The following is a 24,148-nucleotide window of genomic DNA, read 5'->3' as shown; positions in this document are numbered from 1 at the left end:
GTAATAAGGTTTCACAATTGATTTTTCTAAAGGAATGCTTGACATTTTTCAAAGAGTGATGCCCAAAACAGAGGAGAGAGGCACTGACATTTAATGCTGCCTACTTGCAGTTTTGGGAAGAACAAGAAAGATAATAATCTTTAACTGAAGTTAGCAGAAGAATAAAGCAAGCATTTTACTCTTCTTGTATTACAAAGAAAAAGTACAAAATACATATTTTGCACATACTGCCCCTGTCTTTTTTCCTCTACGACAATTTCATCAAATAGAACAATTCTATTAGTAGATCTTGTGCACATATCTCCAAATCCTTAATGCAAAATTTGAAGCGTATTCAGAGTGACTTAAACTGCAAAAAGACAATGAAATAGGAGGAGGAGTAGATGACAGTTGAATGTCTTTATAATCAAAACGTTGAAAAAAACTCAACCTGTTACATTGTGAATACTGAGTCAGCTGAAAGCCTGTTTGCCCATCCAATACACTTGGAGAGCACAAGGGAAAGCCTTTTCAGCAAAGTATATTAAGCTACTGAATATCTAGGTAACTCCTGATAGCTGGATTTTGTTACCTGTATAAGAGTGGAACAGTGCTCCAGTAAATAAGGAAGGAGAGAGTCCTGTAAATCATAGTCCATAATCCCTCAATTTTGTTCACATCAGCAACATTTCTTTCATCGTTTCCTTGTTCAAAGATTAGCAGAACATATTCAAGTAACTGTATGTTTGCTACATATTTACTTATGTATTCTTTTGTAAGACAAACTAATTAGCTCATCAATTTTTCTGTTTTGTCAGTGACAGCTTTTTAGGATTTTTAAGACATGGAGGGTTAAGACAGTTCTAGCAAGTAGGTACTACTGAATTTTCTACAGCGCTACTGTGCATTTTCTCTTAATTTAATATTAACACTTTTATTCCTCATGGATGATGGTCATTATTACCCAACTGTTGTCTTCACTAGATGATTCTTAATAGAAAAGCAACTGTATTATCACATAAATGCATCTTTTTATCCTCTACAGCATCTGCCAATAAGACTAAATTACAAATAGTCAGAATATCATATTGCTCTTATGTCATGACTGTGCTCAAGTGTTTTGAAATAGTTCAGTGTGTCACTTAAGCACACCCTTTTTTGTGTGCAAACTTTCATTGCATTTGTTTCTCTTGGCAAGTGATTTTGTTTCCTGTATATATACGCTTCGGAATGTTTGAAAATGCAATGAACAACACTTGTCAAGCTTTGGTTTTGGACAGAGGATTGAAGAGCCATGGAAAGAAAGAAATCTCTATACAGTAGTCAGACTCCAGCTTTCTACTGCGCTCTGGCTTTTCAGTAGAATAACTTGTTGGGTATTCTTAAAATAACATAAAAGAGAAGGTTTTTGTGACATTTATATATATATTTATATATATATTTATATATATATATATATATATATATATAGCCTAACAAAAAACATACCTAAACTTTTCCTAATAAAGATGTTCTGGTGTATTTGTTCTCAGTGGATGAGTTTGTGGTTTTCTTTTGTCTAATTTTTGCCTCTCAGAATTCACCCTTCTTAAGAATACAAAAAGGCTGCTTTAGTACTAATTTCCTTTTGGGATTTTTCTCAAAAGGAAATTGTTTAGGACTCTCGGGGTAGTAGATGTGCATCTATAGCTGTAGGAAAGGATTGAAGTAAATAAATCAATATGGCTATTTTTTGGATAAGACATATTTGAATAGCATTTTTGAAAGCTTTTTTACATTTCTGGTTGAATGTGGAGGATTATGGTAATTTTCTAGGATAAGGTAAGGAGGGAAACATTACAGCTATTTTTAATAATATGGAATAATATGGTAATTGAAAAGGGAAACCATGGAAAGAAATGAGTGAAAGACCTACAATGAAAAGTTTTCATCTAACTTGTTCCCGTTTAATTTTTAAAAATGTTCTATTTTAAAAAGTCAGTGTGACTTGTCAAGTTCATCCACGTTTTCCTTGATGAACAGCAATGCTTTTGGTATTTTTCATATATCTTTTCATGTAAGAACTTTTGATGAACTGAATGCTGGTCATGTTAATATTCATCAGATTCATTTTGGGATGGCTAAGTTCTGCTAGAAAAACATTTAAGCTAATGGTACTCGCAAATCTACCAATTTCTCCCCAAAAGCAGCATCATAGAGAGTTGACTGTTCTGTTTAATATCTCAAGGTTTTTCAGTAGTTCTGAACCTGTATAATATGAAGATAGAATACCTATATAACATCAATGTAAACATTCCATCTAAAAATCTTTGGAGGGGAATTTTTCAATTTATTACTTCACATTCCTTTTGTATTTATTTATTGGGATTTCTAGGCAACTCGCTTCCAGATCAGTTTACAACTCTGTCCTAAAGATTTAGAACCAATCTGTTTGCCTCCATACTGGCACACAAGCTCTGCTTCTTCATTCTGCTATAATTAAGGAAGTTATTTACAGCTAGCTGGGCTGGTTGTCTGAGTCTAGTTCCTGAGCCTCTGTAAGTTCACACCTTTACTACCCTGTGTAACGTGCCATCGATTTCAGTTTAAGCTAATAAGAGAGTGGCTGATTCATGATCCCTGTGAGATTTAGCTGTAGCAGTAAGTGAGGATCTGCAGTTTAGTCTTTTACTTTTCATGAACTATTTAGTGTGTAGGCACTACCCCATTGAAAAATAAACACTAGATTTTTTTTTTCTTCTTCTTTAATGAACATTAAGTTCATAAGTTATTTCTTCCGTTAATTCAATTATTGTTTCATTATTTTTAGGAGTTTTTAGAGGAAATCCTGCACAAGTAAAGGAATATCAGGATCTTCTGGATCCTTTGCTTCAACATACATCTGAAGGTATTATCTGATAATCATTCTTCTAAAACACGGTAGCTTATTATTTATCTGAAATTATTAAAATACTAGCATTTCTACTAATGGATATTGCAGTCAGAACAAAGGAGAAGTAACAATATCACTATGTTTCCTGATGGCAAAACACTAATACTAAATAATGTCTTTCATGTAGATACATTGCATCATAAAGTGTGATAATAAAAGTAATGCTATCTGGAAAAACGCTACTGATATAAATGTAAGATTTACACTGTACCCAGTCATTCCTCCCCTCCTTCGCCTATGCTTCATTATTTACAAAGTTCACTTTGACTTTGCAGGAAAATATTAACTACCAACAGCCAGATTGTTTCAGTGTTTCACCTAGATACAGCTGAGAATGACTTGCATCGTTCATTGTCACTTAACTTCACAAGATTTAAAAAATAATTTGGTATATGCATATGCAATTGTTTCTAGCTTAGAGCAGTGAAAGTGGCAACATGTTAATTTCAATAAAAACATTCTCTTACTTAAATTGTGCGCTCCAGAATTTTGGTGGAACTGCAGACAAGGCTATTGATGGCCTACAGGCACATCCATCCAAAATTCAGTTTAAAAAAAAGGAAGAAAAAGACCATAAGTTTGAGTGGGAGGAAAAAAAAAGGCCTGAGAACAGAACAAGCGTCAATATACTGACAATCCAGTTTTAAAACTCAGCATCTTTAGTCACCTGTTCTTGACATCTGTGGTACAGTTACAGAAGTAGATGCAGAATATTTTAGTCTGACTTGTTCTTTAAACTTAAAATACTTGTGAACTGAACTGGTTTCTGTAAGAAATACAAACATTTCCTTACCAAATTTTCATTACATAGCAAATTTTTTGACCTTGCTGATCATTGCTTCTTTCTGATTATTAATGAGTCTGTGAAGTTCCATGGGCACTAAATTAATCTTGTGGTTCCTCTTGTTTAAAGTCATCATGAATGTCTCATCTCAAAATTTCTGGGTCTGTTTTGATACCTCACTCATTTGAATAGTCTACCTCTAATAACTCCCACTTTTCAATTTTTCTCATCTGCTTGCCAGTAATTTTTTTTTTTTGTCTAAGCAAATAGTCAGACACTGCAACTTTATTCTGTTTATCACCTGTTCTTTATCCAATTAAATTCAAAATTAAAGCAATATTAAGGTGAAATTTAATTTTGCAGAAAGCATATTAATTTGCTTTTATATTGCATATAATTAAGTCAATCATTTGTAATTATGTTTCTAAATTCCTGACTCTTGTCCACTTAAAAAGTGATGAAATAAAGGTTATTAATCTACAATGATCAGTAATACCTGTGGCATAATTCTAGATACAAGATATGCTATCTTCCAAAGAAGAAGTTATGCCCTTTTGTTTCATGATGTTTCAAAATTAAAATGCTGTTTTTAACTTGGTTTTGCATACTTGCAAAAAAATTAAATTTAATTAAATGTTTGACTACTTTTGCCCAAGATTTTAGTTTTAAAAAGTTGTCTGATATTGAGCTGGTGTTAAATGCAGGGAAAAACACCCCAAGTGTTTCACTCTGATACAGCTTTCATTTCTTTTGGTTATGGTTTGTTATCTGTACTGCATTTTACTTTAAGTGAAAAATATATTTTTTTTTCTTCTTGCACAGTAAGGTGCTACACAAACATATGTGTTCTGGGAAGAAATTCTGTGGAAATGCGTGGTGAAAAATAAAGTAGTTTAATACTGCCCTGGGTTTCCTACGCCGATTGTGTTTTGAGAGATAACAAGGAATGACAACAGTCTTTCTGCTCAATCGAACTGTTGCTAGGGTATAATTTTTCCCCTTTTGAATCCACTTCAGCTTTATTAGGGGACTACAATCAAATAATAAGGGAAGTGGAATATATTTACTTACTGTACTTATTTTACAACTCCATAGGGTGTCCTGTTGTACCCAAGTATTACTATGTGCCAGCTGATTTTGTTGAACTGGAAAAGAAGAACCCTGGCAGTCAGAAACGGTTTCCTAGTAACAACGGACGCGATGGAAAGCTTTTCTTGTGGGGACAGGCAGTTTACATCATTGCAAAACTCCTGGGTAAGAGGCTGAGGAAATTCGGGCAGGTTTTGACTCATCAGAAGTGAAGGATATGTATCTTGTTAATGTTTTTCTTGAATCTGAACAAACGCATTGGCCTGAGTTTTGAATGGACTGTGGGTGGCATGTGTGTCCCCTGCTTTGGTACATACGTGATGGGCAAAAATTGCTTTTTATTCTTTATGTTAAAATTTTATGCTGCATGCAGCATACTGTGGAGCTTACTGGAATATTTTCTAGAATACTGAAAGTCTTCTGAACATGGTAGGTTTCTTTTTTGCTGTTTCTTTTCCTGGCTTTCCCTCTTACTTCCTTTTCTTCATGAGAAAATATATTAACATGGCACTTTCTGGATTAACTATATCAGCTTCATCTGTACAGTGATGTTTGTAAGTGATCTATAGCATTAATTCAAATTATTTACTGCTTTGAGCAAGACAAGTTTAAATTTTGAATAGTTGCAGTCTCAGATAATGTTAATGTTTTCTTCAGTCTATGTTATTTTTACCCTTTAAAATAGAAGAGACTAGATGAGCATTTGAAAGTGCATTTCAAAGTTCGGCTATTGAAGGTTGTTATGGTGAATGTCAATCACAAATGAACTCTTGGTCTCACTTGAGAGCATTCAAAGGCGAATGCAAAAATAGTTGTTAAGCCAGAAAAGTCTTCACAGTTAAGATTTTTTTTTTTTCTTAGTATTGCTTTTTAGGAGAAAGATATATTACTTTATTTTAACACGCTCAGCCTTTACCTGGTAATCAGTAGATGAGTTCTAAAAACTTTTTTTCTGTGAACACTGTAAAAGGAAAGAGGCTGTTGGTAGTAAAAATGAGAAAGATTGAAGGGGAGTTTAAAAATTGAAGAGTTGGCAAGAACAGTAGTTGTATCTTTAGGTATGGAAGAACAGAGTCCGTCTGGTGCTCCACCTGTTTGGTTTCACTGTATTCCTTGCATAATTCCTTTTTTAGCCAACACTGTAAAGTAAATGCAGGCAATCTCACCTTTAATGAAAAAAAATTTAATTTAACCTCTTAGTATTAGCCAAGTAATCCTCAAATGTGTGTGCAGGAATACTGTAGTAATTCTGCTAGCATTCCTCTTGTACTAATATTTGTGTGTTTCTATACCTGCGGAATACTGGTTAAATACATTGTATTTATGGTTTGCTAAATGCTGTTTGAGTAATGTAACTTTCTTTTGTTTTGTTTCAATTCTTTCCTTGGCTCCTTTGCTGAACATTCTTACACTTTTTTTTTTTTTTTTTAAATAATTGTCCTAAATCTGTTTTTGAAATGTTGTCATTAGTCACTGTTTCCTTTATTGTTTTAAAACTTTCTCTCCACTGTATTCACTACTTTTCATTCCTCCCTCCCTTTTTTCAAAATATTTTTTTTTACTTTTCTCTCACAGTCTTTGCAAATAGGTTCTGGAAATTTTATCACAAAGCTAAATCTATTCACCAGTGATTGTTATATCAGGAACTCCATTTATTCATATTAATTTATAATTGGTGCATTTAATTTTGCTCCTTTCTGGGTGAAAACCTACCTGAATAACAATCTTGTCCTTGGTGAAAGTCTTTGTGTGTGTTACTTTGCTTGTTGGCAGTTGCTAATTAAGTGGAAGCCTGACTCCAAAAACTTGATTTCTGGGAAGGTACCGGTTTCCCATTTCAACATCCATTCCAGAAATTGTTGTGTTGTCTCAAGGGCAGCAATTAATTTGTATTTGCTCAGCTTGCTTGCTGCGGTTGTGTAGGCAAGCATACAATATGACCTTATTAGATGATTCTTCTGTCTGTGGGCCTGGTGTCTGCCTGTTGCGGTCCAAATTTTTCTAAATGCAGCAACACGAAACTGAATCAATTCTTCTACATCTCGCTGCCTCCCACAGAGGGGCAAACTGAAGTAGTGAAGTCAAAATTTTGATCCTGCTTATAAAGGCTCTGAACGACAGAGGCAATGAAAGTGTCTGCCTACCGCTGTTGGAAGTCACCACATGCTTATGCAACTTAAATATTGTTTATGAAGAAAAACATGCATTTTGCAGATGGTGATGCAGTTTTTCGTAGAATTTCTTTCTCTGGTTGAGGAGGTTTGTAAAACCTTAATGGTAGGGTCCCCATTTTAGAGCAAGGGAAAGGGATGCCAGGTATTCAGCTGTTTCGTGCACCTGAAAATTCATTCGGTTTAGTCTTTCATTTAGTAGCTCTCTTATCTTTCCTGTGCTTTTCCTTATAATTTTTGTATCTTGTTCTGTGGATTCAGTGCTGCCTAGAGCTAAGTTAAGAGCTTTTAGCAATATTTTTTAGAGTATAGACCAAATGGATTAAATGTTGTCAGCTGTTGCTGATGTAAATAATGAGCTAATAAAGAAAACTCTGCATTTGGATTCCAATACACTTGTATTTGTGATAATGGTGATGAATATTCACTGAGAGTCTTCAAAATCTACAATTTTCTACAATTGTAAATATTGAAAGTTAGCTTAAATTTTATATTAGTCTATTAGTTGTTTTAAATACAAAATTATTTTGACTACATATTTTAATTACTGAGCAGTGTAAATCAGTGTAAAAAACCGTGGAAATACAATACCTATTCTGGAAACCACTCTTGCTTTTAAGAACAATGAGGCAGAGTCCATTGATCTTGCAATCATTTCGTGAATCAATTTATAGCGTCAGCAGTACTACAAATAATTTAAGTAACTTCCATGCCTTTAGCCAGCAGAAGTCTGACTGTGTGGTCTGGAGCTTAGATGACTGTTTTCCTTAAAATGTATTTCAGTAACTCATGTGTCAGTATATTAATAAATTGTCCGTGGTAATTTTTCATAATCTAGCTTTGCTTTTGTTTTGTTTTGTTTTTTAACATAAACTGCTGTACGTGGATCGTGACTCCGCAGGAGTAGTGCAGAGCAGAGGAACAGGGTCCTTTCTTGGCAGGAGTCAAGCTGCATTCTCTCAACAGAAGGCTGAGGACAGGAGATGATCGCAGTATCTAGTGGCTGACAGTCGCTGGCATAGCTCCTAGCAGCAGCAGGCTCCTTCATGGCTTACTCGGTGAACTGCCCAGCCAGTGTCCTTCATTGTCTGCCATGCGTTTTCTTTCCACTGCACCGTCTATTCTGCTCTCTGGTCTTTCCTAACACTGTTAAGCTTGAGCCAGGACATGTTTTGAGTTCATAAACTGCTGTCTTAATTTAGTACAGAGTGTAGAATTCAGAAACATTTTTCTTATCAAGACAGCGTTGGTTGTCTGTTGTAGCTGAATTAAGCTAATGGAGTAATGAGTTATTTCTCTTTTAGATTAATAGCTGATTTCCTAGCGTAGAGCTTTTTACGAATATGTAAAAAATTGTTGACTTGTATATAGGAGAACTGAAAATGCACTGTGACCTCCTCTGTAGCAGAAATTAAATGAAGATTGGACAGTTTCATGTCAAAATGAGATTTTGATAGGAGAATGCTTATTTGAAGGGTATAATAGCTCACAGTAGATTGTGAACCTTTATTCAAGGCATTTGTTGAAACTTTTTAATAGTATACTTTTATTGAAGTACTTAATTTTTTTTTCAGGAGAAGGTTAAAATAATGGAATTTTAGTTTTGGGGGTTTTTTCCATGTAAGAAACTCCATGTAGAAATTGCTAGGTTTCAAATATATTTAATTTTTTTTTACAATTTCTCCTTGAGATATCGTATTGAGAGATACCTTTGATATCCCTTGTCCCTTTCAGGATTATAGTCATGTGATTACTTTGTGATAGAGGCTGTCTGCTTTTCTTCAAAGCTAAACAATTTTTGATGGTAACCATTGAGTTTCTAGGTAAAGCTCTAGAATAATCCCATGGTTGTGGAATGAGGGCTTTTTATGTGACTTGTGTGTTGTGGAGTCTGTTGTCTGCATATATTCTTTTAACACATCTCTGTGAAAAAGTAAAGGATTGTTTTTTATATACTACAATATTATAATTAGCTGTAGCAAGAATGATGCTTGAGTCATTAGTTTTCACATTAATACAATTTTGCAGAATGTCCTTTTAATCTGTAAATCATTGATCTAAAACAAAGATTATAGCAGCAGAACTGACTACATAAAATATGTTTGCATGCCTCCTTCACAAAAGCTGCAGAAAGTACTCAAGTCATTCTGTATTTTTATTATCATTTACTTTCAGCTGACAAATTAGTAAGTCCTAAAGATATTGACCCTATTGGACGTTATATACCTCCACAAGATCAGCGGAATGTTAGCATGAGATTTTCAAATCAGGTAAGCATAAGCTTAGTATTAAAATATTTTTACTGAAAAATTGTCATCTGTGTGTTATATACGGTCTTCTAATATTACAATTCAAGACCTAGGAAAATATTAAATGTATGTACGTTTTCTTAGTTGATGGAGGATTGCTTTTAAAAGGAAGATTAAACATCTGCAGTTTGGGGGAAGTGGTGCGTGTTTGCCTTCAAATTAAGTGGTGCAATCAAAAAGATACATAAAATGAAAGTTTAAATAGCTGCTAATAGATAGGTATGTTTCTTTGAGTTATAAGATATGTCAGGAAGGAAGAATTAGCCTGCTTTTTTTATTCCTTCAAATTAATTACCACTTCAATGTATTAATATTTTTTGTATTTAGAGCTCCTAAAAGCTACAAGGATGAGGTTCTTTTTTGGCGTGCATGGTATATACGTGTGCTCCTGTATTTGGCTTAAATGCACAGCAGGAATGAGTGCCCAGGGATGGCGTATGCTTGAAACGCTGTAATTCAAATCTGCAGTAGATAGGATAACAAGACAGAAACATGGTCTATATGTAGGGGACTTCTTTTATTAAAGAGGTAAGAACTGTATGTATGGAAATGTGTAGCTAAGAGATGTTTTTCAGCCTTTTTATTTCTTGGTATAAGGAATATATATTTGGAAAGTTCCTTGTTCAGCATCGTGAATTTGTTATTGAAGCATAAAATATGAAGCATTTATCTTAAGATTTATTCCAAGATCAGAAGTGAACAATGTTTTTCTTGTTCTATCCAAATGCTGCTTAAAACCTCTGTTTCCTACTATTTCCTGTTACCAAGGTAATCCAAGTGCCTGGGTGTTTATTATCTCATTCATAATGAGACTTGCATTGTTCACAGTGCAGCACTTCTGCCATGTTAATATGAGATAATGAAAGCTCAGTGACTTCATTTGTTCCCAGTTTCTTTGATTGCTTTTACATCATGGGATTATGAATGCTACAGAAATTGTGAGCTGCCGATATCAGCTGCCCTTTTAGGAGTGCCATTAGAAGAAGCCTGTATCGAGTCAGTGTTGCATGCAGCCCATCGAGTTTTTTATTTTTCTTTGATTCTTGAAACAAATAACTTTTAATATGCCACAGATGAATGCTTTGAAGATGATGATGGTTTGTTCTAAAGACACTGCGTGACTCATCAGCAAGTGTTTTAGTAGAAAAGCATTTTTACTTTTTTTTGAGGTACCCATTATATGATAGGGAATTTCCAGATCTTCAGAGAGAAATAGCCTCTGCCCTGAGAGCTTCCCAAAAGAGATAATAAATTATGCAGTAATAATTTGTTTTCTCATAACTTACTCCTTGGTGGTCGCTTTGTGGCTCAATGAAGAACTTAGTAAAACGCAGTTATCCAGTAAAATTCAGCAATATAATGGGGACTCTAAAAGCTCAAGAGCATTGAAAGAATTGAAAATAACTTAAACAGCTACATTTTGATATTTTGCTTTGTCTGTAAATGATGCAAAAGAAAAAGCTTTGTCACTGTTAAAAGGGAGATCAGACTAGATGGTTTGTCATTCTCAAGTGCTTATACAGTCCTTGTGTTCTTTCAGCGCTCAACAGTTGTCTGCGCTAGAATTACCTGACAGAGCAATTGTGCTCTTCTTGGACAACTTGGTGGAGCTGATGCTTGTTAATCTTAGCTGCTTAAATTTGCTAAAACTTCGGCAAAAATTTTCCATATTCGGGATCAGTAATGTTTTTGTTGTTGTCAGGATAAGTGAAAGAGAAGCCCTTCCCAGGGTGATCCTTGAGCGTATTCTGATGAACAAGACTGATGTTATACTTGAAAGCTAGAAATCAAGAGAGGATAAGATTACTTTTTTTTCTTAAACCTAAAAATCTTTATAGAAATCTGACTTTGATCAATATGTTCAGCAGTTCCTGTAGTTGTGTGTATCCTTTGTATGCAAGAGGCTGTGAGATGGATTGTCTGTTGGGCAGTGGCATATAGGTGGAACGGTAAATAAATGAAGAAAGAAAGAAGCTCTGGGATTGCCTAAGTCTGTTTATACCGCTGTTCTTCCCAGTGATGGTACTTCTTTGCTATAGATGACTGTGCATGCTTTTCTTTGATATGTAAATGATAAAACTATCCAAGATACTGCACGTGCTTCTCAATGTGGGCTAGAGGAAAAAGATGCACTTCTGAACTAGTGGGAATTCTAGACGACTGTGGCATCAGGCCTTTGTCATTGTAGCCTCTGAGCAGCAATGTAGAAATTATGACCAGAATGGTTAGTGTCCCTGCAGCACTAACCAGGTAGGTGATTGTGGAATTTCATTGGGATTGTTTGTACTGAAACAAGTGCTGCTGTATTTTGTGTGGTTTTACTATTACATTAGTATCAGGGCAAAATATTTGTTGATACAGATGTTAGTTCAAATTGGTCATCATTAAGAGAAGGTTAGAAAATGGAAGGCAGACACATAGATGTATCAAGGTGAGCGAGGGGTGCTTTATCAGCGAAGGTCTTGCAGTTAAAGTCAGCAAACTTCAAGTTCCAGCTGAGAGTCTTGACCTTGACTTTTTTTAATCCACATTTTAAATTTGCTTAAACTGCTTGTCTGAATATTTGATTATGTCTTTTTATCTAATGGAGCTGATTTATGCAAAACCAGTATTTACTATTTGCCTTAAAGTGCTAGGAAAATAACTAAAAATAAAATACGAAATGAGAACACCACACATCTTAATTATGTCTTGGAAATCAAAAGCAGTTTCTTCTCTTTAATGATGTCTTCTCTTTTCCATATAGCTAAAGAATTACTCAATTGAATTGAAAAGAAAAGTATTTCCACTTTTATTAAATTTCATTGCTGTAAGGAATAAACAAGGATATGTAAAAATTTCAGATGCTTGTGTATATAAATTTTGTTGAGGTACAGTGTTTTGGAAGGTGATGTACCAAAAAAAGGCTTTTTAGATTTTTTTATTTGAAGCCATGTGCTGAGGAAATATTTCTTAGAGAAATGCATTTGCCATGTAGGAATATTTTGATATTTTGATTGCATTGACTATCATTTCTATAAACAATTGCCATTGAAAAATGTGATTAATTTAGGGTTTTTTGGCTTTGATGCCACTACAAAAATATGTCTGCTGGCCACATAATTGTGTAGATTTAGGGAAGTAGTGAGAAGTATTTAAAATATTCCAACCTTCGTTTTATAGTTTTAAAGCACCAGTGAAGAATATTCTAGAATTAGCTCAAGGAAAGTAAGGTAATATAGACCTACAAGGGCAAAATTGCTGTGAAAACTATATATATATAACTATATATAACTACAGCTGTGAACGCATCGCTCAACCTAGAAAATCTGATAAAAGAGGACAATCTCATTTGTTGTAGAAAACTGTGGAATCAAATGAGCAGTATAGTGAAAACTTAATGGACCGTAATACTAAAATATTAATTTTGTCTGTTTATAGTTGTCATGGTTTGACCCCAGCCAGCAACTAAGCCCCACGCAGCCGCTCGCTCACTCCCCCCCGGTGGGATGGGGGAGAGAATTGGAAGAGTAAAAGTGAGAACACTCGTGGGTTGAGATAAAGACAGTTTAATAGGGAAAGCAAAAGCCGCGCACACAAGCAAAGCAAAACAAGGAATTCATTCACTCCTTCCCATGGGCAGGCAGGAGTTCAGCCATCTCCAGGAAAGCAGGGCTCCAGCACGCGGAATGGTTACTTGGGAAGACAAACACCATCACTCTGAATGTCCCCCCCTTCCTTCTTCTTCCCCCAGCTTTCTATGCTGAACATGACGCCATATGGTCTGGAATATCCCTTTGGGCAGTTGGGGTCAGCTGTCCCGGCCGTGTCCCCTCCCAGCTTCTTGTGCTCCCCCAGCCCACTCGCTGGTGGGGTGGGGTGAGGAGCAGAAAAGGCCTTGACTGTGTGCAAGCACTGCTCAGCAGGAACGAAAACATCCCTGTGTTATCAACACTGTTTTCAGCACAACTCCATAACATAGCCCCATACCAGCTACTAGGAAGAAAATTACCTCTACCCCAGCCAAAACCAGCACAATAGTTATAAGGAAATGTTTTCTCTCCTAAGTTAATGCCCCAAACCCCTTATTTTTCACTTTCAGGAAGAGGTCTCTATGTTCCCTCCTGGGGAAATGCCAGTGTGGCCCTGGTGCAGGATTCTCTTTGCTAGTTTTAGTCTGTGTTCCAAAACACAAAGAAGTCTAACAGCAGTCAGAGAGATTCTCCTTTGCACAAATAATTTGCTTTGTAATGCTAAATGGTCAGTCGTGTTTCAGGTTAAATCCCATTTGTGAGTTAAAAAGAAAATGGAATCATCCATGCTCCGTTGACTTTATTGGAAGAAGATAATGCAGGGCATTTTGTTTCAGTGGGGATAACTCTTTAGAACTGGATTCCTCAGAAGAGCTTATTTTATTATTCCTTTTTACTGTCTCTGTATCCAGGAGAGATTATATTATAACACAAGTTTTGGTTGTTGCATTCTGTTTTGGGAGAATTTAGTATGTAAGAGGGCCTGTATAGTAACAATAACATTTGAGAAACAAGGTGGTGTGGGGATTTTCTGGTTTTGTTTGGTATTTTACTGGAGCATTTGCTTTGTATTTTACTGGAGCATATGAAAACTGATTTATTGCTGTCTTATATTTAATTTCGTATTTAACAAAAAATTATAATCTTACTAAATTGTCAAAGTAAGACTAATTTATCTTCTGAGTTAACTTGAAATATATGTATAGGGTTGCATTTAAATAAATTCTCTGCACATGATGACTATATTCTTTTAATGTTTTGCTTTGTAAACTAAGTAATCATTTGTGAGGACTTCATTTAAGGTACTGGAAATTAAGGTTAATGCCCATTGATGATGTTGGGAAGAGAATAGTCAAAATGATAGACTGCTTTTTTTTATTTTCAGGGAAGTAGGTAACATGTAAAGAAGGAACTAAAATTACTAAGTGTAGGTAGACTGAGCTATATTAAGATTTTTCAGCTACCTAAATTCTGTTTAGGGTTAGAGCATGTCTAATTTTAATGGTTTTGAGAGATGTATCGTATTGGATGATTTGTTTTGTAATGTTAATTATAAGCATATTCTTGCTTTCATTTCTCTTAATACAGTTGTCTACCACAGTTAACACAATTCTAAAATAGTTAAATGTTATTTTAGAATTTAAGGCACGTGTGTGTCCATATTGTATTTCATTTAAAAAGTCTGGTGTGTTAGTAGCATTGACCATAAACTGTTCAGCAGTATTTAGATGCTTCCAGAAGCAGACGTGTTTTGTAACGATTCAGTTGTAGTTTCGTAGCAGCAAAGTGGATTATTTGGGTTAAGTACAATTTCTTCTGTTGCATGCTATTTCTGTTTTCCTCATCTCGCCCCGTGTACTTGGAAAGCCCAGTAGGTACCATTTTAATCGGTGTTCTTGAGTATCGTGCCCACTTTCTCACATGTTCAAAATGAATGGATTTTTTTCAGAGTTCTGAAGTTCTGAGATTTCCTGGGAATGTGTGCAGAAAGGCATATAGTGATAGCATCTGTCCGGTGAGAGGGCAGCAAAAGACTAATACTGAGCTGCTTTCTCTGCTCATGCCAGGAACAGAGTCAGGGATTTTTCCCTTTATCCTGCCTCCAACAGTTTACAACTCTGTTAAAAACTATGATTTTTTTTTTTTCTTTTTTTGAGAGGAAGAACAACTAATCTGTCTTTTATCTTGGTCTTCTGAAACACTGGGGTATCTTTATCATTTGCACAGCATGCAGAATACAGTTGAAACAGATCCTTCTGCCCACTATCCGATGTGAAACTGCGAGGCAGAAGGGTGAACCAGGGGAGGGGGGTCTGTTGCAGTGTCTTGGGGAGACGGTGATTGATGTTGTGTGAACAACATCTTAGCTTGTGTTATTAGACAAATGTGAAATCAAACGCATTAAAGTGGAACTTTTAACAGCAGCAGGATTTATTTAGTGGAATATTTAGGAGTTTAATGCTTTTCCACATCTTTTTTTTTTAAATATGTAGCAAATGCTATATATCATGATCATTACTGAAAAGAATGACATACTTTTTCATGAGTTTTGTATCTTTTATTTTGATCTGTGTTTTTTCTAGACCACTACTTGTGATCCTCCGGGCCTTGACACGTTAAATGACAATGAACATAACTTTCTGTTTCATGTTACAGCAATCCTGTAGTTGTACAGCAATTACAGTTACTTTTTTCCACAATACGTTTTCGAAGTCTAGTGTTTTTTCACACAGATCTTGTGTTGTGCCAGTTGTGCTGCAGATGCATTTGCTTTGTTATGGCCCATCTTAGAACCACCACTTACTGGCTGCTATAAATGAGTCACGTCATTGGGTACGGCTGTGTATGAGAGGCATTAGTACTGGTATCGGAGAAGGATGTAGCTCAGTGGAGATGCAGAACACACAGATTTATGTACAGCTTACAGTCTATGGTTACACAGTCCCACTGAGTTCGTCACTAATACAGTAATAAAGTTGAGCCTTAACTTGAAGACCACTTCCCAAGTTAGATCACAAGCTGTCTATACATCAATACAGTCTTGGAGGGGGATCTCTTGTTTTCTGGGGGGTCTTTTGCTTTTTGTTTTATAAACGTAATGTACTGATGATGGTAGAGAAGTGGCTTGAGTTTTCTTACTGTTTGTATAAATGCAATTGACAGCATGATCAACTTACTTGGAGGAGGAAAATCTTTTAATGTCACTTGAACTTCTGACTTCTTAATCTGGTCTCTTTGTGCACGTACTTTGATCACAAACTTACCTCGTGGCAAAAACTCCAAAATTCTTAGCGGAAATGTAATGCTGATAGACTTTTGGGAAAATGTTATCAAGAATTTCTTTTGTAAATCCATAAGATCTAACTTGATATTGAGGCTCACAGATGCCTGAACAAGCAAGTGTTCACTCTGAACTTTTTGTTCTAAATCAATATGTCTATCCGTCTATCTTCACAGAAAATGCTGTATTTTTATATAATCAATTAACTTTTCTCGTTCATGTTCTGGTCGTTTCTAGACAAAAGTAGACAAAAAGCATTTTAGGAATGAAAATGTGCGCTGCTCTTAGTTCTTTCGATTTTACAGTCATTGAATGCCAGAGAAGAAATGAACAAGGAATAACTCGGACATCTCATTTTTTAGCTAGTAATGCATGCTGCCAGTGAAAAGAAAGGTGAATTGCCATTTCAAGACCCAGGGAGTCGAGTCAATGATTTCATCCAACATGTTGAATTCATTCCTATTTGCATGGTTTCCTGATGCAAAATACTAGTATTTATTTCAAACATGAAGTATCTTTGTTATAAACAATGCAAGGAAATGCTGTTATCTCCTGTAAGATGTGATACATAGAATCATATAACTGTGAAGAGTAGCTGTCTGATCAAAATATTTCAGAGTAAAGGGTTGAAATCATCAGTTCAACATTTTAACATTAGTATTTTTGGTTATCCAAATAGTTGAGTTATTTAACTCTTTGCAAAATTCTGTATCAAAACATTATGTCATATCAGGCTTAAAGGAAATACATCAATTGTATAAATTCTAAATTTTTGTATGAAGCAAAATGTTTTTCCTATGTGTTTTTTTTAATTAAAACCAAACAAACCCTAAACCAAACAGTGGAAATTATTACCAGAATCCTATTTATTATTAATTCTCCAGAATGCATCTTGCAAAATATTACTGATAGGACAGTCTTCCCATAGTTTTGGGATTGACAAGTTTTAGTCCTGTGTTGTTCTTTCAATTTGTTCACACGGTAAGAAAAATCAATGCAGACAGTGATGTCTGTCATACTCATGAATTGTTTAAATAGACAGATTCCCTATTCATGCTATATCTAAAAAAATATTTAGTAAGCAATGCTAATAAATATTTTTTCATCATTTTCTAGGGCCCTTTAGAAAATGATTTGGTAGTACATGTGGCCCTGATAGCAGAAAGTCAGCGGTATGTATTTACTTTTATTAAGAATGTATATATTAAGGAAGTGTTGAACAGTAGACATCTTAACTTTGCCTAAGGTATTCAAGGAAGTGTCGCATATGATACTGCTACTCGTGTATCTGCTGCCAAGATAATTGTTAAAACTAAGACTTTTCTGTCATTTGTCATTAAATTTGTCATTATTTCATTCGTAGCCTACAAGTTTTTCTGAACACATATGGAATCCAAACTCAGACCCCCCAGCAGGTGGAACCAATTCAGATATGGGCTCAAAAAGAACTTGTCAAAGTAAGGAATTCTGCATTTAAAAATATTTATCTATACATTTCTTTTGTAACAAAAATAATTTATATCAAGCTATTAGACTTGTTTCTCCTTAAGCTTGTTATCTACCTTTTTGTGTTATTCAGTGGCAAGATGTGCTGACACTGGTCAGTTATACATGCCTGGTTAGAGCTTTCAGTGAAACACTGAAGCACAGATGTTCTATATTATCTGATTAGGCTTATTACCTGAGCCACCTTCAAAGAATAAAGAATGAATAATAACATTTTAATAATATTAATAGCACAGTAGACTAAGCGAAACTTGGTAGAAAAACAAGTAAATGAGCAATAGTCAAAGAAATGGATTAAGGCAGTAGGCATAAACCATCTTGTAATTTCATAGCGTAGCCCCTATAACAGGCATTATACAGTCTTCTGTACCTAGTTTTTTAGAAGTCCCTTGAGTTGACTTTCAGGAGGTTTGGTGTAATATTCAGGAGGTTTGGTGTTTAAACCCTTTTTGGTTTACCCCTTTAACTGAGCATATTTAAAAATCTATGGTCAAAAATTACTGGCCTGAAGGACATCTTCAAAATCCCCTTTATCCTCTGTGAAGGCTTCAAGTTTTCCTTTTCCTACACAGGCAAGTAGTCTGCTAGCAGACTACCATATCCTTTCACTTGGAAGGCTGGGCCTTTTAGCCCTTATCTGTACTGAGCCTCACTGATGATGCCAGCTTAGCTGCATCTGTTCAGGTAGCTGTCAATGCCATGTGAAGCCAGCAGTCAAAGATGAATGGCATCTACAGGCCATACTGGTGCATTTCAGCATTCTTTTAGTGCTACCATGGCCTCTTTTCTGTTCAGTCATTTTTAGTACTTCATATATAGGACTTTGGCTACACTGAATATGTGCTTCAAGCTATCCACTGCTGTTTGTCCTGGAAATACATTTAAATGTAAGAGACTGTGACAAATGTTGCTCTGAATGATAAATGCGTTGATGGGCAATTGTAGGTAAACTTGTCAAAAGTCCTAATAAAAATCTATATGATTACTGGGTGCCTATTTACCTCTGTCTCTGATACACCTAGACCCTTCCTCTGAAAAAACCTTGAAAATAGTCCCACTGTACATACACATGCCTTAACAAGCTGCAGGAAACTGTCAGACAAGTAAGCTGATCCAGAATCACAGACGTGCACTTGATATATTTCATACTTCACCACCTGAAGTTTGATCATGGATCAGGTATATAAAGCTTTTGTCTAACTTTGAATTTACACAAATTGTCTCAAACAAGAGTGACGAATTGTGAATCTCTGGGGGAAGTATAATGAACGTATTTAGTTTATCAATCCTGAAGTTCCAGCTGTGGAACAAATCGTTATGTGAGTCTCTCCCTCTGAAATCAGGATCACATGGCTGATGCCATTATCTGGATCAGAAGCCTGTAGGACACAGAAAAAAGTAAAACCAAAAATAGAGAACCTAACACCATATTTCAGGCTCCATAAGTTTGTGAGGATAACTGATGTACCAAAACCTTGCTAGCTTATTCAGAGAAATGCTTATCCCAAATAATGACTGCCCCTAACACCTGAGAAACACTTAAACAGAGAGAAAAGAAATCTCCTTGTTTACATTCAGCCTTGTTGATTTCTCAGCCCATTTTTGTTCACTAGTTTTCTTGATAATATATTTCAAAACGGATTCTCTCTCACTGTATTTGTCCTGAAATTCTGTACCTGAAATTTTGGTTTAACAGATAGATACTCCATAAATTTACTATAGAAGTATATATTGTCTCTCTCGATCGTCTATCATTTCTTTGGTATCCCTGACAAAAAGATGAGCCCTTCATTAAGTTTCATTATTATCAATTAAATTCCTATATAATCTATGACAACTTCTCTGTTAGGATTTATTTTTCAAAAGCTGGCAAGACATCTGGCAATTCTGACATTTTCTTTATACTCATGATGGGTAGGTACATCTGCCCCATCAAAATTTACTTTTAAAAAGAGTGTCATGCAAACTTTAAATCACCTGATGCAAAACGTCTTCCTAGTGGGCTTCCAGAAAAGGCTACACTATAGCTGTAAAGCTGAGTAGCTGTGGAGCTGAAGTAATGAAAGCATTTGGGGCATTATGAGAACTGAGGTTTGATCTGCAGGCTTATGCAAAAAACTGGTACAAACCAAAAAGCAAACAAACAAAAAGCCCCAGTAGTATTTGTCATCCTTTGTGGGGAGGGGAAGCTAGTGCTGGGACAATTATCTGTATTTTTGGGAAAAGAGGGTTGATCCCATGGATCTCAATATTTGCTATTGTGATGCTGTCAATTCTCAGTAGTGTTTAATTAGAAACTTTTGAACTGGTCTAGTGGCACATGGTAAGGCTTTAAAGCTCTAGACTTATAAACAGGCATGTGTCCAAAAAAGTAGTGTAAAAAGAAACAAATGGATGAGGGGAAGACATTGATTCAGGAAAATTAGGGATTGAAAGTAGGACTGGGGGTCATGTAAACAGATCCACAAAGTCTAGGGTGGGGAGGGAAAAAAGGAAGAGGAGGAGAACAAGAAAATGGGACAAGATGCATGCAATATATAGGAAAAAAGTGTCTATGTAGTGGAAGTATAGTACAGGAGAATAGCAGACTACTCCATAGGCATAGACTGATAACAGATAAAAGAACACAGAAACAGATGGTGTGAAAGACCACTTTCATTTGATTCACTCTTATAAATCAACGCAACAGTCCAGTCTGCTTCACAGCCGTTTCTTGCTATTAGCAGCTTTAATATTGCAGAATTAGCGGGTTTTTAAAAAAAAAAAAAAAAAACAAACCCTGGCTTGGAGCAGCTGGACTTGCATGAACCTACTCTTGTTCAGTTACTCTGGTGCTGAATCTGAACTGATGTTTTGATTGTAACAGATCAAGATGGAAAGCTCTTACTAGAAGATGAAGCCGCTTTAGTTTCTGTAGACTTCAGACTGCTTTAGACTGTAGAACAACATGAGGCCTCAAGCTAAAGAAAGAGGTTTCAAGGGAAGAGGCAATATTACAGTACTACTGGAGTTCTTCTTTTGTTAAGAAAACATTTTATGTTTTACATTCTAGCCAAATGAAGGTCCTTTCAGTGTTAAATTATGATGTTTACTGCCATTCTAGTCTCCATTATTTATTACAAAAAGGGGTTCAACATTCTTTTGGTTTTGTTATGTATAGATGGGTTATTTAAAGCTGTTAATGTTTTGATGTCTCTATTCCTTTCCCACTTGAATACGGTTACTTAGTCTGGATGAACAGGTGATATAGGTAATTTTCTTTATTTTCTTTTTTAAGTAGTTCTTGGTATTAATGCAGAAACATAGGCAATATCAGGAAGGCCCCAAGCTGACAGCAGTAAAAAGCTATTGAGTGTAATGTTTGTTCAAATGTTCACTTTCATTTGCTTCTGAATTATCTTCCTATAACATAAAGAAAGATTGAGCTTAGGAAAACGTTCTGAATTCTGAATGTTCTGAAGTTGCAGTAATAGTGGGTTCCTTACGTAAAACAGCCCAAATAAGGAAAAAAATTACACCTTTCAATCTGGTTTAACTGATACGTTTATACTATCTTGCTCACAGCTTAGTTGGTTTTTTATGGTTTTATTCTCATACACTGTAATAAACGAAGATTATTTCTTTAATATGCAAGTCTTACAAACTTGTATCAGTTGAAGTAATACTAGGCATACTTAATTTAACTCAAATAAGAATCAAGCAATGAATAATGAGATTATTCCCTTTTGCTTGTGTTGTTGATGCATTAGTTTTGCAGGCCTTTACTAAAATTAGAATGAAGATCTTTAAAGAGTTCCTGTATTACTGTTTTACCTTTGTATCCACATGGCAAAGCATTACAGAAGGCAAAATTGGCGAGACAATAAATGCAAATGATCCTTTAAAAAAATTATTTCAATGAGCAATTTGAAAATTTAAAAAATATTTTAATTACGTAGACTAGAAAAGTAATAGGAGTAAGAAGGTAAAAATAAGACCTAATATAGGAAACAACAACTTTTAGTTGAATTTTGAAACTATGCAGATAGGCAGGACTCTGGTGCTTTGCCCAAGCCTGAAGTTGCACCCATGTGTCCTGATTAGGATGCTATGATTATAGCATCAGGATCCCACCCAGCACTCCTGCTTACCCTTAGTGAAGACATCTCTCTTTTAATGTAAACCAGTATTAACTGTATTTTCCCCTTCATGAGTAAGGTGAAAATCCTTCATCCTCGCAAAATTATGATTAGAAGGAGGGAAGAGGAACTGTTACGCCCTATCTACAGCAGAGTACTGGTCTGCCAGCAGTGAGGTGCGTTGCACTGGAACGACTGACTGACTGCTAGGGAGCAGACTGCTTGCGTCATGTCTTCTTGCAGCTTGTGTTTCTTCCTTCCGTTACAGAGTTGATTTCTCTCTGCTGTAAAGATACCTGTTGTTATCAAAAGAATTACACTTGGTCTTCGAACTGTACATTTAGCAAATGTAGTGTTCTCTCACTTTATTGATTGTTGTTACATAGATGTATGTTTAAAAAAAAAAAAAGGAAAAAACCCAATAGAAATAATGACCACATTTTAGGAATCTTGTTTTCTAATTAAAGCAGAATGCGCACAGCTTTCTGTGTGAGACCCTGTAGGAGCGTAAGCAAGGCTTATATCAAAGTTTCCCTCAGGTTTCATGATTCTTTCTCACAGGCTTACTTCCATTTGGGAGTCAATGGCAAATTGGGATTATCTGGAAGACCGGACAGGCCTATAGGATGCCTTGGAACATCAAAGGTTGTCGCAAGAAATTTTTACGTTATTGTTATTGATGGGTATTTCAGATAAACATTGAATTAGTCTCTGATTTTTAAATAGAATTGAAATGTAATTTTATTTTATGCATATATCTTAAAATCCTTGCACTGTATTTTGCTGTTATGAATGTGCATGCTCTGTCTTGCTATTAAACTGTCATATGTTTCCTAGACATCCAATTACAGTAATACTTGGCCAAAACAGGCTGAATGGTGATGAAGTGAACTGCTTTAACTGAAACAGAATCTAGATCTGCATATCTAATAAAAAAAAGTACCTAAAATTAGAGATGTATGTTTTATTTTAAATATTTTTTTAATTCAACTGTTCTACATTGATTATTACTTTGATAGTTTCAAAATACCTGTTTTCCTTTTCAGCTACTTCAGTGCTTCAAATATTTTAAAGAAAAGATTAATGGAAGCTTTCTCTCTCAACAGATTTATCGAATACTAGGAAAGACTGTAGTTTGCTACTCGATCATTTTTGATCTAAGTGATTTCTACATGTCTCAGGATGTTATGATGTTGATTGATGATATTAAGGTATTTATCTGTAACTTCTTTTAAGAAACTGACAAAAACAGAGTCTGTAGAAGAATAAACTGTGAAGCTTGATAAAATAGAAGACTGAAAGGGGAACACTGTATAGTGTGTGTTCTTTTAGTATAAAAATTGCAGTATAAACTTGCAGTTTATTCTGGAAAGCATGTCAAGATGAATATGCATTCAGCCCAGTATGAGTTCTAGTGAGTATCTTTAGGTGACAAAAAAATTCACCCAAAAGTGATTGGGAATGCTGTCATGCAGCAAGCAAATTATCATTTGTTCCTTTGGGAAAACAAATGTTCCTGGATGAAGAGAGGAACGAGACTGCTCTGTTTAAGGGAAATATGAAAGCCTCACCTGGAGGAAATACTGCTTGACTTTGCACAAATGTTAAAAATTGCCTGCCTTCCCTAACTTTAAGGCGGGCAGCAGTGCAAAGCTTAGCTGTCAAGCCCCCTCTGCTTGAGCAGCTACTTGCAGTGCATAGAAGGTGGCACTGGTTATTCCATGCCAGTGGCTATGATTCAAGCCCTGGCTTCCCATGCATACTTACAAGGTCATTACATGTAGTTCAGTACACCGCACTCTGTCCAGTGCTTTAGTCTGCGATCAACATACATGCAGGAGTATTTTCAGAAAAGTTGTGAAATAACAGTGCTTGAAAGCAGCTTATATTAATTGAAGAAATCTGTTAGTGGTTTATTAGCTAAGGTTTTTTTAATCTGTTGGTTTTTTCAGTGCTGTTATTTTAAGATAGCTCTTCTAATATCTTGTACTATGTATTCTGGTACGTTGTGCTCGTGGGGTTTTTTTGGGGGTGTTTTTTTTTGTGACTAATATATTTTTTCTTACCTAGAATGCACTGCAGTTCATTAAGCAGTATTGGAAAATGCATGGTCGTCCACTGTTTGTTGTACTTATCCGTGAAGACAATATAAGGTAGACAGAGATAAAAGCATCATTTGCAGTGTGGTATTTACCTAATTGCGAGATTAATGGAGTTCTGTTTCAAATTTCAGAGGGAGCAGATTCAATCCAATATTGGATATGTTGGCAGCCTTTAGAAAGGGAGTTGTTGGAGGAGTGAAAGTTCATGTTGACAGAGTACAGGTATGATGTTTTTCCTGAATGTTGTGTCCTTACCTCCTAGTATTGGTACATGTATTCTTACTACTTTTGTTTTTCATGTGACTTACAAGTATTTTATTGAGTATCATAAAATTAAGGAGTGAAGACCCAAGACATTTGGTACAG

General features: G+C 35.5%; 1 protein-coding gene across 3 annotated transcripts in view; it reads left to right on the top strand.

Moving 5' to 3' along the window:
- PHKB (phosphorylase kinase regulatory subunit beta) overlaps nucleotides 1-24,148 on the top strand; it is an 88,037-nt gene that overhangs the window by 40,171 nt on the left and 23,718 nt on the right. For all 3 annotated transcript variants that reach the window (XM_075510674.1, XM_075510675.1, XM_075510676.1), the window contains 9 exons: nucleotides 2,789-2,866; nucleotides 4,791-4,949; nucleotides 9,131-9,225; nucleotides 17,173-17,228; nucleotides 17,420-17,513; nucleotides 22,242-22,325; nucleotides 22,787-22,891; nucleotides 23,751-23,833; nucleotides 23,914-24,004. In XM_075510674.1, the coding sequence (XP_075366789.1) occupies nucleotides 2,789-2,866; nucleotides 4,791-4,949; nucleotides 9,131-9,225; nucleotides 17,173-17,228; nucleotides 17,420-17,513; nucleotides 22,242-22,325; nucleotides 22,787-22,891; nucleotides 23,751-23,833; nucleotides 23,914-24,004 (845 nt within the window). The remainder of the gene's footprint in view (nucleotides 1-2,788; nucleotides 2,867-4,790; nucleotides 4,950-9,130; nucleotides 9,226-17,172; nucleotides 17,229-17,419; nucleotides 17,514-22,241; nucleotides 22,326-22,786; nucleotides 22,892-23,750; nucleotides 23,834-23,913; nucleotides 24,005-24,148) is intronic.

The sequence above is a fragment of the Mycteria americana genome, chromosome 8 (assembly GCF_035582795.1).
Source record: "Mycteria americana isolate JAX WOST 10 ecotype Jacksonville Zoo and Gardens chromosome 8, USCA_MyAme_1.0, whole genome shotgun sequence".
Classification (NCBI taxonomy): Eukaryota; Metazoa; Chordata; class Aves; order Ciconiiformes; family Ciconiidae; genus Mycteria; species Mycteria americana.
Note: the sequence above shows the minus strand (reverse complement) of the source record. Positions and strands in the feature narration are given on the sequence as shown.